We start from the raw sequence: 15,328 nt of genomic DNA, 5'->3' as shown, positions 1-15,328 counted from the left end.
ATGGAGATCGTAATGGGTGCCTTTTGAGATGGGTGACGCTGACAAAGAAATTGATTATGGACAGTTTAACTTATACGGTTCTCTGCCAGTGATCAACACTTTCTTCCTCTGAAACTCATTCCTTAGGCAAATGACGATCCATGTCTATATCTACTGACCTCTGGGCAAATACAGAAATCCATTTATCCGTGAGTCACTGGTGTTAGAGGCTATACGGATTTCTGTATGCCCACAATATGGCATTGTCTATGGTCTGTAAAGACGTTCATGCATCAGTACACTTTTTCTGCATCTCATCTCATCACTTTCTCTTTCAGATTACATATCCCTTTAATCACAAAATTCACATTTGGAAGAACTAAATGCTTTCTATGAAATAAAGCTAGACATAAGTTGTGATTTAAAGATGCATAACATCAGCTATCCACCAAGTGTTAAGTCCCTAACAGGACGAACACTCAGAAATGCGTGTTAAAAGTGTGGTTTGGTTAGACCACACTATTGAATCTCATTGTTTGCAATATTCAGGATATTAGCAGCTCCTTTGCAGCTTTTTCAAAATGAGGTTAACCCACTTTGTGATATATTTTTATCTGGTTCAATGCTAAATTTAGCTCATTGAAATGTGGGAACTTGGATTTTACTTTCTGGATTTCAGGCGTTTCAGCTGACGCCCCAATTTAGAGCGACTTGCAGTGAGTGTGCAGGCAAGAGTTCAGAGTTTTGATCAAGGGCACTCTGACAAGCCACTGTGTTGTTGATCATCTCACATTATCTGTCGTAGTTAAGGAGGGCAAAGCTGTGTCAAAGGAAGGCCTCTGCTAAATGATTTGCCTGCCGTACTAAACAAAACCCAATCTTGAATTAATTAATTTGCTTATCTCTCTGACAACACTTATCTTATTACAAAACACTGACAGGGTCACAAACAATGGCCATCATAAGGACACAGGAGAGTCTCTCTAATCATTGTTTTTGTCCCTTTTCTTTAAGGTGGTCTTGGTGCGATGGAACGAGCCCTTCCAGAAACTGGCTACCTGTGATACAGATGGAGGGATCTTTGTTTGGATCCAGTATGAAGGCCGCTGGTCCGTGGAGCTGGTCAATGACCGTGGAGCGCAGGTAAAATACATTACACAGAAATGGGACAGGAACTAAATCAATAATTAAAAAGTGCATTTTTACTCTGACACTGAATTAGAGCTCGGCAAAGTGGCTTATAAATAATATATCTATATTTTTATGACATGCTGCTATGAATGATATATAACTCGTAATTTTCAAGTTTTCTCTAAAATAACATAACTTTGAATATATCCTTTGATGTGTATGAACATACCAGTGTCATCCTTCCAGCCAACTAATCTGAAAACACTGAGGTGGTGTACTGTCCTTTTGAAGTCCCATCTTATCTTTTGTGATCAAGATAGTTGGTAGATGACAGTCTAAACAATAGATTCTCTCTTTAAATACATGGCCTATGCAGTTTCAAATACCACCTTTGCTTTTTCCCTTGGAGGTTAAGATTTATTTCTTACAAGTATATTAATTTATACTGATATTAGCAATGTCATTATTTCAGTTGAGCGAGACCATTTCAGTATTAACAGTCTGCAGGAGGGCATGTATTTTCATTAACCTTATTATGTGGTATTCTGACAGCACTGGTCACAATACTGTGAAGAAACTAGTGACAAGTGTAAATGCCTTGCTACTGGCTCGTCGAGGCCGTGCTCATTTAAACATCTCAAATGTTTTAAATTCTAATCTTTGCCCTCTTAGATAGTAAGGGCACCAAAAACACTTCAACGCCTTTTAATGAAGACCAGGGTCTCAATCGTGCAGTATAGATATCTCATAACATTTTACAGTATTCACTTTAGGGCAGCATCTAATGATTAGTTTGAGAAAAAATAATGCCCAATGTAATTCATCAGAGCCCGCGGAGGCATCCTCAATCTGACCAAGACTCCAAAACCCAAAGATAATCAATTTACTAGCATAAGACAAAAAAGCAGCAAATCCTCTTATTTTAACTTAGAGTATGTTGAATGAAAACTTTCGAATCAACTTATTGATAAATGTAATAATTATTTCAGTTTAAAATGACAGTTCAAATGAGATCAGAGGCTTCTGATGGTGTTCACAACAGTCTAGGTTTATGAAAAAAGGTGGATTTGTCAGATAACTACCAGCTGTTCCAAATCATAATCAAGCTAGCGTCTCATCATCATCATTTCATTCCTAACTGATGTTTCTGGTGCTCTGTAGGTGAGTGACTTCACCTGGTCCCATGATGGCACCCAGGCTCTTATCTCCTACCGTGATGGCTTTGTACTGGTGGGATCAGTCAGCGGGCAGAGACACTGGTCCTCCGAGATCAACCTGGAAAGCCAGATCACATGTGGAATCTGGACTCCCGATGACCAGCAGGTAACAAACACGCGCACGTCCCACAGAATTGTGACAGGTTCAACGTTTCCGCCTAGCACTATGCCAGCCTTTGAATGCTAATAGAAGTAGAAGTTTTAGGTTGTCATTTTTCCACTTTTATTATGTGGACTTGTCACTCAGAAGGCAGAGACGGGCCCTGAGGGAGATCATCTTTGAGTGACAGCAACCATTCTCTGTCTTGAATGTGATGTGGTTTTGTGAGGCTATGTTTTTGCTTTCATGCTGTTAAGTTGTCAGCTCAGGTTGGACATCATCAAACTTTCAGTTTCTATATTCGTCTCTGCCTTTGTTCATCGCCTTCATCCCACGCTCATCACCTTCATTCCATTTACAGCTAGAGTTATTTTCCTTGTGATATGCATTTCTTTTGTCTTTCTTTGCTTTCTATCTGTCATCTCTGTGTCTAGTTCTAAGTGTGCCTCCCTTTCCCTATTTTTGTTCTTCCGTCTGCCTTCTGTCTAAGTTAAATGTCTGTTGTTTTTCTCTTTCTTCTTCCTAATAACCCTTGACTATTTCATTTCTAGGTGTTGTTTGGTACTGCAGATGGACAGGTGATAGTGATGGACTGCCATGGGCGCATGCTGGCCCACATTCTGCTGCATGAGTCGGATGGCATCGTCAGCATGTCCTGGAACTATCCCAGTTTCCTGGTGGAGGACAGCAGTGAGAGCGACACAGACTCTGACGACTACTCCCCACTGCAAGGTAAGCTGCGTGGGGTTTAAATTTGAATAGACGGCTCTTTGTGGCTACTTCCGGTACACAACAAAAAAAATGGCGCTGAAACACGTCCAGCTAGATGATGTAAGTGTTTAATCTGTTGCAGAATTGGAGAGAAATAGTTTTAGCTGGTAAGGAGTTGTGGCAATAAGGATGGTAGTGCAGGGCTGGAGTAGTTAAGCTGTTTCATACTTAGGTACCTCGGTGCAGAAGAAAGCAGATGTGGGACCATCTGTTGGCTTCTAACTCCTCCCCCCTTTTACCTCCATCTTTTACTGCTCCATCAATTTTTCCTCATGCTTTTAGTCCTAAGGGACGGGGAGAAATTTCCAAAGTTGGGGCACCAGGCAGGGACACAAGTTATGGCTGGTAGTTCTGCACTATATTCAGTCAATAGTAGCCTACGCCCCACTGGTATTACCAGGATTGATTTATACTCTGAAACACGAACATGTGGACATAAATTGCGCCTGGATTCTCTGGCAAGTCATTGACATCATCTATGAAGGACATGTAAAAGAGAAAAACAGAGTTGTATACTCTGTTCTTGAATGAGGCAACAAATACTTGTTAACTCGCTACAACTTCGGGTTTGTTCATTTAGTAAAGGCTGTAATCAAGGAGCTTGTAAATATGGGTACAAGCAGTCACACCTCCAATTTTTCTAATAAGACAAATAAAAACAAGTCCTAATATTCTAACTACTGGTTAAATGACAGACTCTGGCTACACTCTGGCAAATTACTTTATACATGTTGCTTTTTTGTCAGGCCATTTTATCTTAAAAAAACTTGTATTTTGTTTGGAATATACTTTTCACCTGAAGTGCAAAAGGTATTAAATGAAGCTTATAGTTTGAAGGACAAGTCATTAGAAGGATAAGTCATTTGTGATGCTGATCTCACAGGCGATTCGAGCCATTTAATGAAGCTTTAGAAGAGGGAAGGTGACTATTCAACCAATTTCCACATCTCTGCCAGCAGTTAAAATGGGGAGGGAGAGATGCATTAAAACAAAAGAGTGTGACCAAATGGAAGGTGTGTGGGCGGGATGCGTTGAAAGATGGAGGGCAAGAGGTGGCGGAGGAGGAGGAGGAGGAGGATTGAGCTGACGTTGCTACTCGACCTCCTGTTTGCTCTTAATGCTGCAGTAGCTGTTGTCATACAGGGTTTTTCTTGGCTCAAAATGAGGCGGAGGAAGAACCATCCTAATCATGTGCACACATTACACAGGTCCTTGACTGTTTATGGTCAGTGTGCCAAATTGTGGCCAAATTGTTACAGGGATAGTCAGTGGTGTCTATAATGTGAATCCCTGGATATTAAATGTTAATTTGCAAGTTTCTGTGGAGGCCCCAGTAATAATTTGTATAAGAATTTGATTCCACTGGCAAAACATAACTTACACAAAGGTCGATCTCCTCCTGTTCTTTAAAGTATTACAAAAATTAGGTTAAAATATAATTGTATTTTATTTAATTTCTTCTCACATACTTTTTCAAAACTTATTAGGAAGCTTTATTATATACTTAATTTTTTGACAAACACTGGTGTAGTCGCAGTGCAAGACTGCATTGAGGCACACATAAGTGCCAGCTGGCGACATAAGACTATATTAAAACATCTGAATAGGAAACCCATAATGATTTCATCAACGTTTAATGTTTCATATGGTTGATCGCAAACATTTGTACATATGTATTTTAAAAGCGCAACGACTGATGGTGTAAGTTCATCACTCACTCAGTGTCTGTGACGGACGGCTCTTTTTTCTTCCTCTTTGGATGTTTTGGCAGTGCCTCTCCCGGCTCACTATGCTGATTACAATACAGCGGCACCACATCGGCGTAATGCAACACGTACGAAAAATAGTATTTTTCATGAAGACACTTGTCAAGAGTTTTGTTGAGTTGGCCACCTAGTTATTCCCTATGCAGGAACACCCCTGCCATACAGCAGCAGATATCACAGTGTAAAGGTGTCCATTACTAGATTCTTCATGTACGACACACTTACAGTGTACTCAAGTGGACAATCACAGCCTATAGGTAGGAAGCCTGGAAAGGGAATACATCATCTTGAATGCATCTCTTTGAAATATCTGAAAACATCACCAGCTGTTTGTACAGCTGTGCAATTAAAGTGCAAGTCTGTTCTTACTGTATTTTCAATGGTGATTAATTAACCCAAATCCCCCACGACTACCCTATAATAAATTGACCTGCAATGTCAAGGATGAAGCCCATGTACTTGTGTGCTGCGTTGAGACAGTTGACTGCACGCTATCGTTAGCATTAGGGCCTGTTCATATCGAAAGAGGAGAGTGAGAAAAAGAGGAGTAAAATATAGGGAACCCTCCCGACCCCATACACACACTTTTTCCTCCAATTAACTACTGTTCAGATTGTCATGATTCCAAAAATGTTGTTAATCTTTTAATGATGCAGGTCGCGTCAGCTGTTTTATATGTTTGCTCTCCTTTGATAAAAGCCTACAGACATATACAATAGTAGTAATTAAGAACCGTTAACAATGAGCCTAAGTGTATCTGGTGAGTTCGCTGTTTAATGCCAATACGTAGATGGCCAGTGTGTATCTGGTACACTGGATCGTGAACAGCCAACCAAGAGAAGAGTTGTATGTGATTAGCTTTCCCGACCGTCTTGCTGCTCTCACTGCCTCGTTTTTATTGGTTCCTGTTCTGTCTTTTTGCCTTTTTTTCTCTAGAGCCTAATTAGTCCCAGTTGCTAAGGCTGTATTGGTGAGGGTCTGCCCTCCTCCTGCTGTGCTATTTTTTCCCCCCTCACTTCACCACAGGCCACGTGGTAAAGCTGAAAAGTGCTTGCCTCTGCTGGAACACTGATTATGCTCTAACTCACTAATTTAACCAGTCGATAGTAATTGATTAGCCCCAATAGAAATTATCTCTCAAGTCGACAACCGCCTCTTCATCCGCCTGCCAGATCTCTCTATCATGATATATGATGATGACCCATTATCACTGCACTGCACAGCACAGCGCATTTACAGCAGCATTGTATATGTCATTAAATGCAAAAGCCATTGTAAACTGATTATTAGAGAGAAGTAGTTACTGTATTGGGCTGAAAGTCAATTTCAGAGGTAGATATTTCATTTATGTTGGTATTTTGGTCTTTGCTGGTGAGAGGACAGACTAAAGGATGTCTCAATGGAAAACGTATGGGTGCCTGTCTGAGGATGTTTAATATGTAGCAGTTTGAGTGAGAATGCCACTTGTTTGCAGTTATAAGTGCAGCAGCTGTGAGATGTGCTGAGCATGTTAGTGAAATAGTGTGTTCTCATGAATCGGACACAGTGGAAACTGCCAAGGATATGGAACTGTCCTTGCCTCTCCTATAACAGCCCCCACCTACCTCTACAGTAATCACAAAAGAACACACACACACACACACAGACAGACAATATTTATGAAATGCCTAATCTTGAAATGCATATTAATCATCTTATCCTTTATAAAATGCAAGGGTAAAGCCTCATCACAATTTTCTAAATCCCAAGGTGATGCCATCAAATTTGCTTATTTTGTTGAACCAGCACTTCAAAAAAGATGTTCAGTTTACCATCACATAAGACAAAGAAATTCAGCAAATCCTCACAATTAAGAAGCTGTAACTGGGCCATTTTTGCTGTTTTTGCTTGAAAAATAGAATACATTAATAAAATGTTTACGAAATGATTTTTTTCGTCTTTTGACTAATTGATTCAGCCCTTCCCTTATTTCATGTCAGGCTAGATTGTGACTTACTCCCTATATTGTGCCATATAAAGTTAAACCCCCAGATAATATTAATGTAGAGTTAACTATTGTATTTTATTCAGTGCACAGGAGTTTATAATTTTAACACTAGTCCTCCCTTGATAGACATTGATTGACTTCCACTATCCACTTCCCTTAAATACACTACACTTAAATGTGAAAACATCCAAGGAATAATTTTCTTTATTAACAGATTGCACCGTGTACTTTAAACTGTCACACATGTCATTTTGTTGCTCTCACATTACCTGCTTACGCTGTTTTGTGTACTTTTGTCTTTTCCCAGTGCACAGCCAGAAACCACTGTTGACAGTCAGCTTCACTTCTGGAGACATCAGCCTGATGAACAACTATGACGACCTCTCTCCCATCCTCATCCGCACCGGTCTGAAAGGTTTGTGGGTGTCTTATCATTACTGCACGGCCAAGTGTTCCAGCGACTGTGTCTCTCTCTTTTGTTTAATTTCATCACTCAGTCTTTTATTTCTACATATTTACGAATTATGTCTCAAGGAATTTTGTGTTTTCTATCTTTTTATCTAAATTGCCTCCATATGTTAATGTGAATGACATTATGGTGGCTTTTACCCCCGTGACTTGTGCTGTAGATGTGGTGGTCCAGTGGTGCTCACAGGGGGACATCCTTGCAGTGGCGGGGATGGAGAGGACCATCCTCTCCTCCGAGCCCTCCTGTCCTCCCCCCACCAGGAACGCACTTGTTAAGTTCTACAACGTTCGGGGTGAACACATCTACACACTGGACACACCAGCACAGGTGATCAACTTTAACAGGATCAAACCTGACTAATGAGTAGTCTGGGTCACCGTAGAAATGCACGTATTGTATTTCCCTTCCTCCAGTGAGAAGACTCAATATGTATTAGTAGACCTAAGATGTCACTAGCTTGAGAAAAAAACCTAGACAAAATACTTTTTAAGGCTCTTTGGAAAGTAAGTAGTGAAGTAATAGACTAACATAAAGTAACTGTTTAAATTTAGAAACTTGACTGCTGTAAACAACACAAACTTACAGATGCTTATTTTTTTTGCGGAAGACTGCTGTTTTTAGAATTTACTCAAGAAATGTACTTTATATGCCAAGTTCAGTGAAGACTTAAATCAGAACCATAACAGTCAGAAACCTTCACTTTAACCCATATTTAATGCTGGACATTGAAATTTAGCAAGGATGTAATAAATGTGACAAAACACATCTTCCTCTCCCTCCAATGCATCTCCTCCGTCACCCTGCAGCGCCCCATCACTACGCTGTGTTGGGGTCACCGGGACTCTCGTCTGTTCTTGGCCTGTGGCCCGGCGCTCTATGTGGTGCGAGTGGAGCACCGCGTTGCCAGCCTGCAGCTAATCTGCCAGCAGGGCATCGCCACAGCAGTGAAGGAGGAAAAAGATGTTGCCAAGCTCACCATGCCTTCCCGCCTCTGTTCTTACGTCACTACTGCTTTTGTCCCCACCATCAAGGTAACAAACATCAGGAGGGTGTTACAACCATAAAAAAAATCATAAAATGTATAGATTTCCTGGAAATGTACTTTATGCACAGCATTGCTTTCATAGCTTTCTTATGTTGGTCTACACTCCAAATAAACCCAGGCAAATTGTAGCTAAGCGTGATAAATTTATACAGCAGTACACTCCAACTCAAATTGTTTTGCTAGCATGAACTTAACTGCAAACCCATGTTTTCTCATTCAGCCCCCCATCCCTGATCCCAACAACATGAGAGATTTTGTGAGCTACCCAACAGCTGGAAACGAGCGTCTGCACTGTACAATGAAGCGTACGGAAGATAACCCGGAGGTGGGGGGGCCCTGCTACACTCTTTACCTGGAGTACCTAGGAGGTCTCGTGCCTATCCTCAAAGGCCGACGAATAAGTAAACTGCGTCCAGAGTTTGTCATTATGGACCCCAAGACAGATGGGAAAACAGGTAAAACAGATGTTCCTCCATTTTGGCAACTTGAAATATGATGACTTTATTCTCTTAATATTACAACTGTTTTTCTCAAAATATTACATTTTTCAGAGAACACCGATATTTGGTACATGTTTTGAACGTGCAAACAGTTTTGACCATGAGCAGAAATCTTGCTGAAACTTAATTGAGCTATTAAAGTCCAGGGGTATATATAAGAGTTAAGATGAATTAATTTATCATTAAATGGGTAAAGGTGGCACATGAGTTTTAAAGAAGTTACCTCCCTAAACAAGACACAAAAGAGGAGGGACGAGTAAATCATGCCCTCATATATGTTGATTCAGCAGAGATAACAATAGTTGATATTCCAATATGTTTTTCTATTTTCTATTAATAATATCTTTACATTTAATTAGTTGAACTTTCATAACAATAAAGTATTTAAGAATCCGTTACTCCCATCTCCTTGTTCAATGAGCTATTAATGCCCTCTGTAAAACTGAGTTTGATTGGAAATGTTCAAGAACCCTTTTTTTAACTTTGTTTTTGATAATAACAATCAAATTGGGTTTGAATGTGTTGAAATCATAACACATACACAATACATGTTTTACCATTTGTAAAGATTCAAACAGAATGGCTAAATGTATTCCTCACAGACACGTTTCCGGCTCCAGTACTTTTCCAGTTATTTGAGTTTCTTGAGTTGGCACTTAGAGAGTGAGTATGTTTTAGTCACATAGGGCAGACTGGGCCCATGTTAATTAAAAGCTGCTTAATGGGCGCTCTGATGGCCCCTGGGTTTCTCATAAATCAACCCACATCCTGCCCATACAGTGATAAATGAAGCCAGCCATGAAATGGTTCCAGCCCGTTCACACTTTAATGCCCATCAAATAAATTAGCTTGACCTAAACTGGAGCTGCAGTGGTCCAGAGACTCCATATGAATGAGTAAGAGAGGAATTGAGACTACTGAAAATATGGTTTGGACTAAATGGGTCTAAATGTTTATCTGTAGAAATGGTTGAACATTGTTGCCGCCTTCACGATTTGTAAACAATATGAAGGTGCCTGTCTCCAGGTTGTTAAAATAGATTTCCTGCAATGCCAACTTTATTGTAATATTTCCCAAAGACTGACAGTTTGTGGAGCATCTCATGCTTGTACTTCTGTCTTTCCTCGCTGATTTAGTCCTCTGGATAATACCATTTGATTCTGGCTGAAATGTTCATAATATTGCTGTTTCAAAGTATGATTTTAAGCATCAAGGTGGCAAAGGTTTGCTTCATCATTGAAAATGATAGAACAAATATTGCCACTAGTAAACCTTATCTTGAGATCTACACATTTACAATCTATTTACTCACAATTAACTCCATTCTTTCCATCCGCCATCTTGTTTTCTCTCCTCAGATGAGATATATGGCAACAGTCTGATATCCGCCATGATTGACAGCTGTAACTGCTCAGACTCCAGTGACATCGAGCTGAGTGACGACTGGGTTGGCAAGAAATCTCCAAAAATATCCAGGGGTAGCAAATCCCCCAAACTGCCCAGGTAACCAGACACCTGACCTGTGTGAACTGTAGCATGTCATCTTTAACTATATTTTCTTTATTTATATGAAACATAGCAGCCAATGGTCTTTTTAAAATGAACAAGAGGTTATTTAGTTCCTTCCACACAATAATAAATAAATCAAGTCAATGTTTGCTTTAAATATTTATTCAGTTTGAATCAAGAAACTATTTTTGTACTGATTTCAATTTTTTTTAAACATTTCATTTCCGACATTGTTGTTTAGATGCTTCTGCGACAACAGACAACCTAAGCATGCATGCAGATGTCTGCGATTGCTGTCGCTTTATCTTTCAACAGCATGAAAAGATAACAATATTCACTTTTGAAATAAATGTGTATTAATCGCTTTGATTAACGTTTCTGCCAAATACATAGCAATACCAGAATTTACCCTGAATATAGTTTGTCATTAGTGCGACATTCCAGCAGTTTTTGAACTCTTAACCTTAATTCCTATATTGTTAACCCTTAACATAAATGTGTAATGGAATGTTCTACACTTGTTTTTTGGTTCACTGCATGCCTAAACCTTCTTTTTGTATTTGCTACCTCTTCTGTAGAGACTTAGTTTGTCCCTTTTCCAACAGGATCAACATAGATCCCAGAAAATCGCCCAAACTATCCCGCGCTACACAAGAGATATCCAGGTCACCACGGTTACCTATACGGAAACCCTCAATTGGGTCACCTAGTCTAACACGGAGGGAATTTCCTCTAGATGACATCACTCAGGTAACACATATTTTTTTAACTGAATCAATATTTTCTCCTGGATCTACGGTGCTAAATATGTATAATTAAATCAAACACACTTGGCAGTGTTGGATTGTGGGAAGCCTGTGAGGGCCATCAGCTATGGATTGACCAGGTTGCCTGGGGGAAGATTTTTGTTTGATGATAAACTCACACATTTCACTATTAGAATTATATTTATTCTGTAGGTTGTTGTGAATGTTTTCATAGAAAATAATATGATTCTTTTATTTTTTTGCAGCAAAATTACCTTGCTCAGGTCACATCCAATATTTGGGGAACAAAGTTCAAGATTGTGGGACTCGCCACATTCTTGCCAACTAATCTGGGTGCAGGTAACAATCACCAACTTCACCTTTAGCATTAATTAATAAATAGATGTCATCATTCATTTTAGTTAGCCAAATTTCTCAATTGCCTTTATTTTTATCATTCATACTCTGTCTCGCTCCCCTCAGTCATCTATAAGACAAGCCTCCTCCATCTACAGCCCAGACAGATGACCATCTACCTGCCAGAGGTGCGGAAAATCTCCATGGACTACATCAATCTGCCCGTCTTCAGTCCCAATGTGTTCAGTGAGGATGAAGACGACCTGCCTGTCACGGGACCTGCTGGTAGCACAGATGACAACCCGCCCTGCACCGTCAACATCCCTATTGCCCCCATCCATAGTCCCGCCCAGGCCATGTCCCCCGCCCAAAGCATTGGTCTGGTCCAGTCACTCCTAGCCAATCAAAATGTTCAGCTGGATGTCCTAACGAATCCCACAGCAACCCCTGCTGGGGCCGCTGCTGGTGGGTCAGACCAAAGCCAGGACACCATCCTGACAGCCCAGTACACTGTTCCCACCAGGTACACCAGTCCTGGTCAGGTCATCTTTGGGGGACTAGAAATGAGTCGCCTTATGGTGGGGCCTCCACCTTCTCATCATCCTTCACAACAACAGCAACAACAACCAAGCCACCATCAACAACAACCAAGCCACCATCAACAACAACAACAGCAGCAGCAACACCAACAACTACAACAACTACAACACCAACAACAAATTCAGCACCAGCACCAACAGCTTCAGCAGCAACAGCAACTTCAACAGCAGCAGCACCAACTCCAACAGCAGCAGCAGCAGATACTCCAACACCAACACTTACAACAGCAGCAGCAGCTTCAGCAACAGCACATTCAGCAGCAGCTCCAACACATGCAGCAGCAGCATCAACATCAGCTCCAGCAGCACATACAGCAGCAGCAACAACTACAACAGCAGCATCAACAAATTCAGCAGCAACTGCAGCAACAAATACATCATCAACAGCAAACACAGCAGCAGCATCAGATGCAACAACAACAACAGCACCACCACCATCAACTTCAGCAACAGCAGTTTCAGATTCAAATCCCTGTTCCCTCTATGTCATCAGGACAGCCGTCGGGTGCGACTGTGCACCAGCTCCAGCAGGGGGCGCTGCAGATACAGATCCCTCATACACCTGCTGATTTAGTGGTTGAGAGAGCAGTGGGGGGGGAACACGAGCACCTACTTAAAATCAAAACCACTCGGTCAATTCCACAGCTGGCTGAGGGTGATACAGTGGTGTTCAGTGCACCTCTGGAGCTCAGCAAGATGAACCCCCCGCCCCCTTACCCCGGGACAGTGGCTGCCGCTGTGGCTGCTGCTGCAGCAGCATCAGCCGCCGCTGCAGCCTCCAATCCGGCATCTGGAACAGGAGGGAGCACCAGTGGGACTCCTCCCCCTGGTGACCTTTGTCTGAAGAAGGGAGAGTTATCTCTTTATCCTTCAGGTCAGCAACAAGCGCAGTACCCCACACCACTGGGATATGAGAGGATAACAACATTTGACAGCAGTGGGAATGTGGAGGAAGTATGTCGTCCACGCACGCGCCTTGTATGCAATCAGAATGTCTACACACTCCAGGGACCTGGCAGCTCTGCCACTCTCAGGGTCACCTCCTCGTCATCCACCAACTCAGCTGACAAGAAGATCCAGCTGCCCTATACCTCTGCCACACTCAACAGACTCACAGCACCTCGCTATTCCATACCCAGTGGAGACCCGCCCCCATACCCTGACCCAGCCAATCAGAACGGCGCTGTCGGCAGGAACCCTGGACAGAGGCTCGACAGCAGTCTGATCCATGCCACTCTCAGGAGGAACAGCCGAGAGGCCGCTCTAAAAGTTTCCCAGATGCTGGAGCCGCCCAGACCATTGCCTCCTAAGGCTAAAAATAATAGTGCACTAGCAGCCTCGTTCCAGCAGAGGGTGCCAACAGCCTTATACACCTGCAGTCAGTGTAGCAGTGGATCTAGTGTTGGAAGCACTGCCCCAGGGAGCACTAATGGAATAGCAGGAGGAACTATTATCAGACAGGATTTCCCTCCAGGGAATGGGGCACTACACAGCACAGTAATTGTTCACTCCAACAGCGCTAACACTCTGTCCTCCCAGTCCTCTTACAGCCTGCTGAGCTCTCTTGAAGGATCTGGTTCTTCAGCAGGAGGAGGAGGTAACAGAGACAGGGCTGATTATATTAATTCAGCGTTTACTGAGGATGAAAGCCTCAACCAGTCACTGAGGAATCTGGCGCTGGGAGGAAATGATGCACCGGGGCTGGTTGTCAAACGCCCACCTCCCTATCAGTGGGACCCAGCTGCCACAGAGGAGGTGTGGGTTCCTCAGGAACGGACAGCAGGGCTGAATCCCACTGGACCCCCCGGACCCCCTGGTCCCCACAAACCACCCCCACTTATTCTTAGCCCAGCTCAGCACTTGGATGTGTCCAGGCTGCCTTTTGTCCTTTCTCCAAAGTCCCCCACCAGCCCAAGTGCTGCGTCATTTCAAGCTGCTGCAGCAGCTGCAGGCTACCAAATCACTCTCCAGTACCCTCCAACATCTGTCTATTCTGGAGCCCAGCTACAGCCAATGCCAGGGTCACCACGCCCCTGCTCCTCCCCAAAGGAGATGGTTGCACCGGTCCCCTTCCCACAACAGGATGCAACCCTTGTACTACCGCCTGGTTACCCTGCAAACCTTGCAAACCTAGCCTGCTGCCCACTCCCACCCATGTATCCAGGAGGAAGTTCTTGTGCCGGGCTCCCCATTCCCCCTATTTCCCTTCACACTCCTTGGGGTACCTATAATTCTTGCCCGCCTATGCCCAGCCCTGCAGTGCCACTACCACCCAAAGCCTCCCACATGGCAGTAGACAAAAAGGTTCTTTCGCCGCCTCCCCCTCCACCTCCCCCACCGCCACAACCAGCAGAGCTGCAGAGCCATGGAGGATTACAAGAGGCCATGGCAGAGGCTGGGGAAGGTTTTCAGGAGGTGCTGTCCTTGACTGAGAGCCCTGTTCCACAGCGGTCTGAGAAGTTCGGCAAGAAGAACCGCAAGCGGGTTGATGGGCGCGCTGAGGAGGCTAACGTGCCGCCTTTGGCTGAAGGGAGCAAGTTGAAAAAGGAGGGCCGAGCTTTAGGTGATTTCAACTCGCTCATCTCTAGTCCGCGGCTGGGAGGAAGGGACAAGAAGAAGCTGAAGGGACAGAAAGAGCAGCAGCTGAAGACCAAGAAGCTGAATAAGGCTACTGCCAATAGCGAGTTCCAAGACAGTTCAGAAAGTGAGCCGGAGCTGTTCATCAGCGGAGACGAGCTGCTCAATCAGTGCCAGAGTGGTAAGAAGGGCTGGAAGAGTAAGAGGAACTTGAGGGCTGCCAGTGAGCTGGACGAGATCAAGTGTCGAAAGGCCAACGAGAAGGAGGACCGAGGGCTGGGCAGCCAGGGTTTTGTGTATGTCATGGCCAACAAGCAGCCACTGTGGAATGAAGCCACGCAGGTCTACCAGCTGGACTTTGGTGGACGCGTCACACAGGAGTCTGCCAAGAACTTTCAAATTGAACTGGAGGGCAGACAGGTAAGAGAGCTCTTGTACAAGGAATATTATCTACTGCATGTTCTGTAAACTGAAATGACCATTACAAGTATTCAAGTGAAATACTGTGTGCACAAGGATATTATGTTTTTGAAAGTAGCTTCTACACCCTGTATTAACTTTTTTGTTTGTTTGTT

General features: G+C 43.1%; 1 protein-coding gene across 1 annotated transcript in view; it reads left to right on the top strand.

Moving 5' to 3' along the window:
• tulp4a (TUB like protein 4a) overlaps positions 1–15,328 on the top strand; it is a 29,899-nt gene that overhangs the window by 13,278 nt on the left and 1,293 nt on the right. Inside the window, exons 3-13 of the mRNA XM_054618937.1 lie at positions 994–1,122; positions 2,272–2,433; positions 2,979–3,159; positions 7,259–7,366; positions 7,581–7,747; positions 8,227–8,451; positions 8,686–8,920; positions 10,324–10,468; positions 11,080–11,224; positions 11,487–11,580; positions 11,704–15,173. Of these exons, the coding sequence (XP_054474912.1) occupies positions 994–1,122; positions 2,272–2,433; positions 2,979–3,159; positions 7,259–7,366; positions 7,581–7,747; positions 8,227–8,451; positions 8,686–8,920; positions 10,324–10,468; positions 11,080–11,224; positions 11,487–11,580; positions 11,704–15,173 (5,061 nt within the window). The remainder of the gene's footprint in view (positions 1–993; positions 1,123–2,271; positions 2,434–2,978; positions 3,160–7,258; positions 7,367–7,580; positions 7,748–8,226; positions 8,452–8,685; positions 8,921–10,323; positions 10,469–11,079; positions 11,225–11,486; positions 11,581–11,703; positions 15,174–15,328) is intronic.

Source organism: Anoplopoma fimbria, chromosome 18 (assembly GCF_027596085.1).
Source record: "Anoplopoma fimbria isolate UVic2021 breed Golden Eagle Sablefish chromosome 18, Afim_UVic_2022, whole genome shotgun sequence".
In the NCBI taxonomy this organism is placed as follows: domain Eukaryota; kingdom Metazoa; phylum Chordata; class Actinopteri; order Perciformes; family Anoplopomatidae; genus Anoplopoma; species Anoplopoma fimbria.
This window is presented reverse-complemented; position numbering and strand designations above follow the sequence as displayed.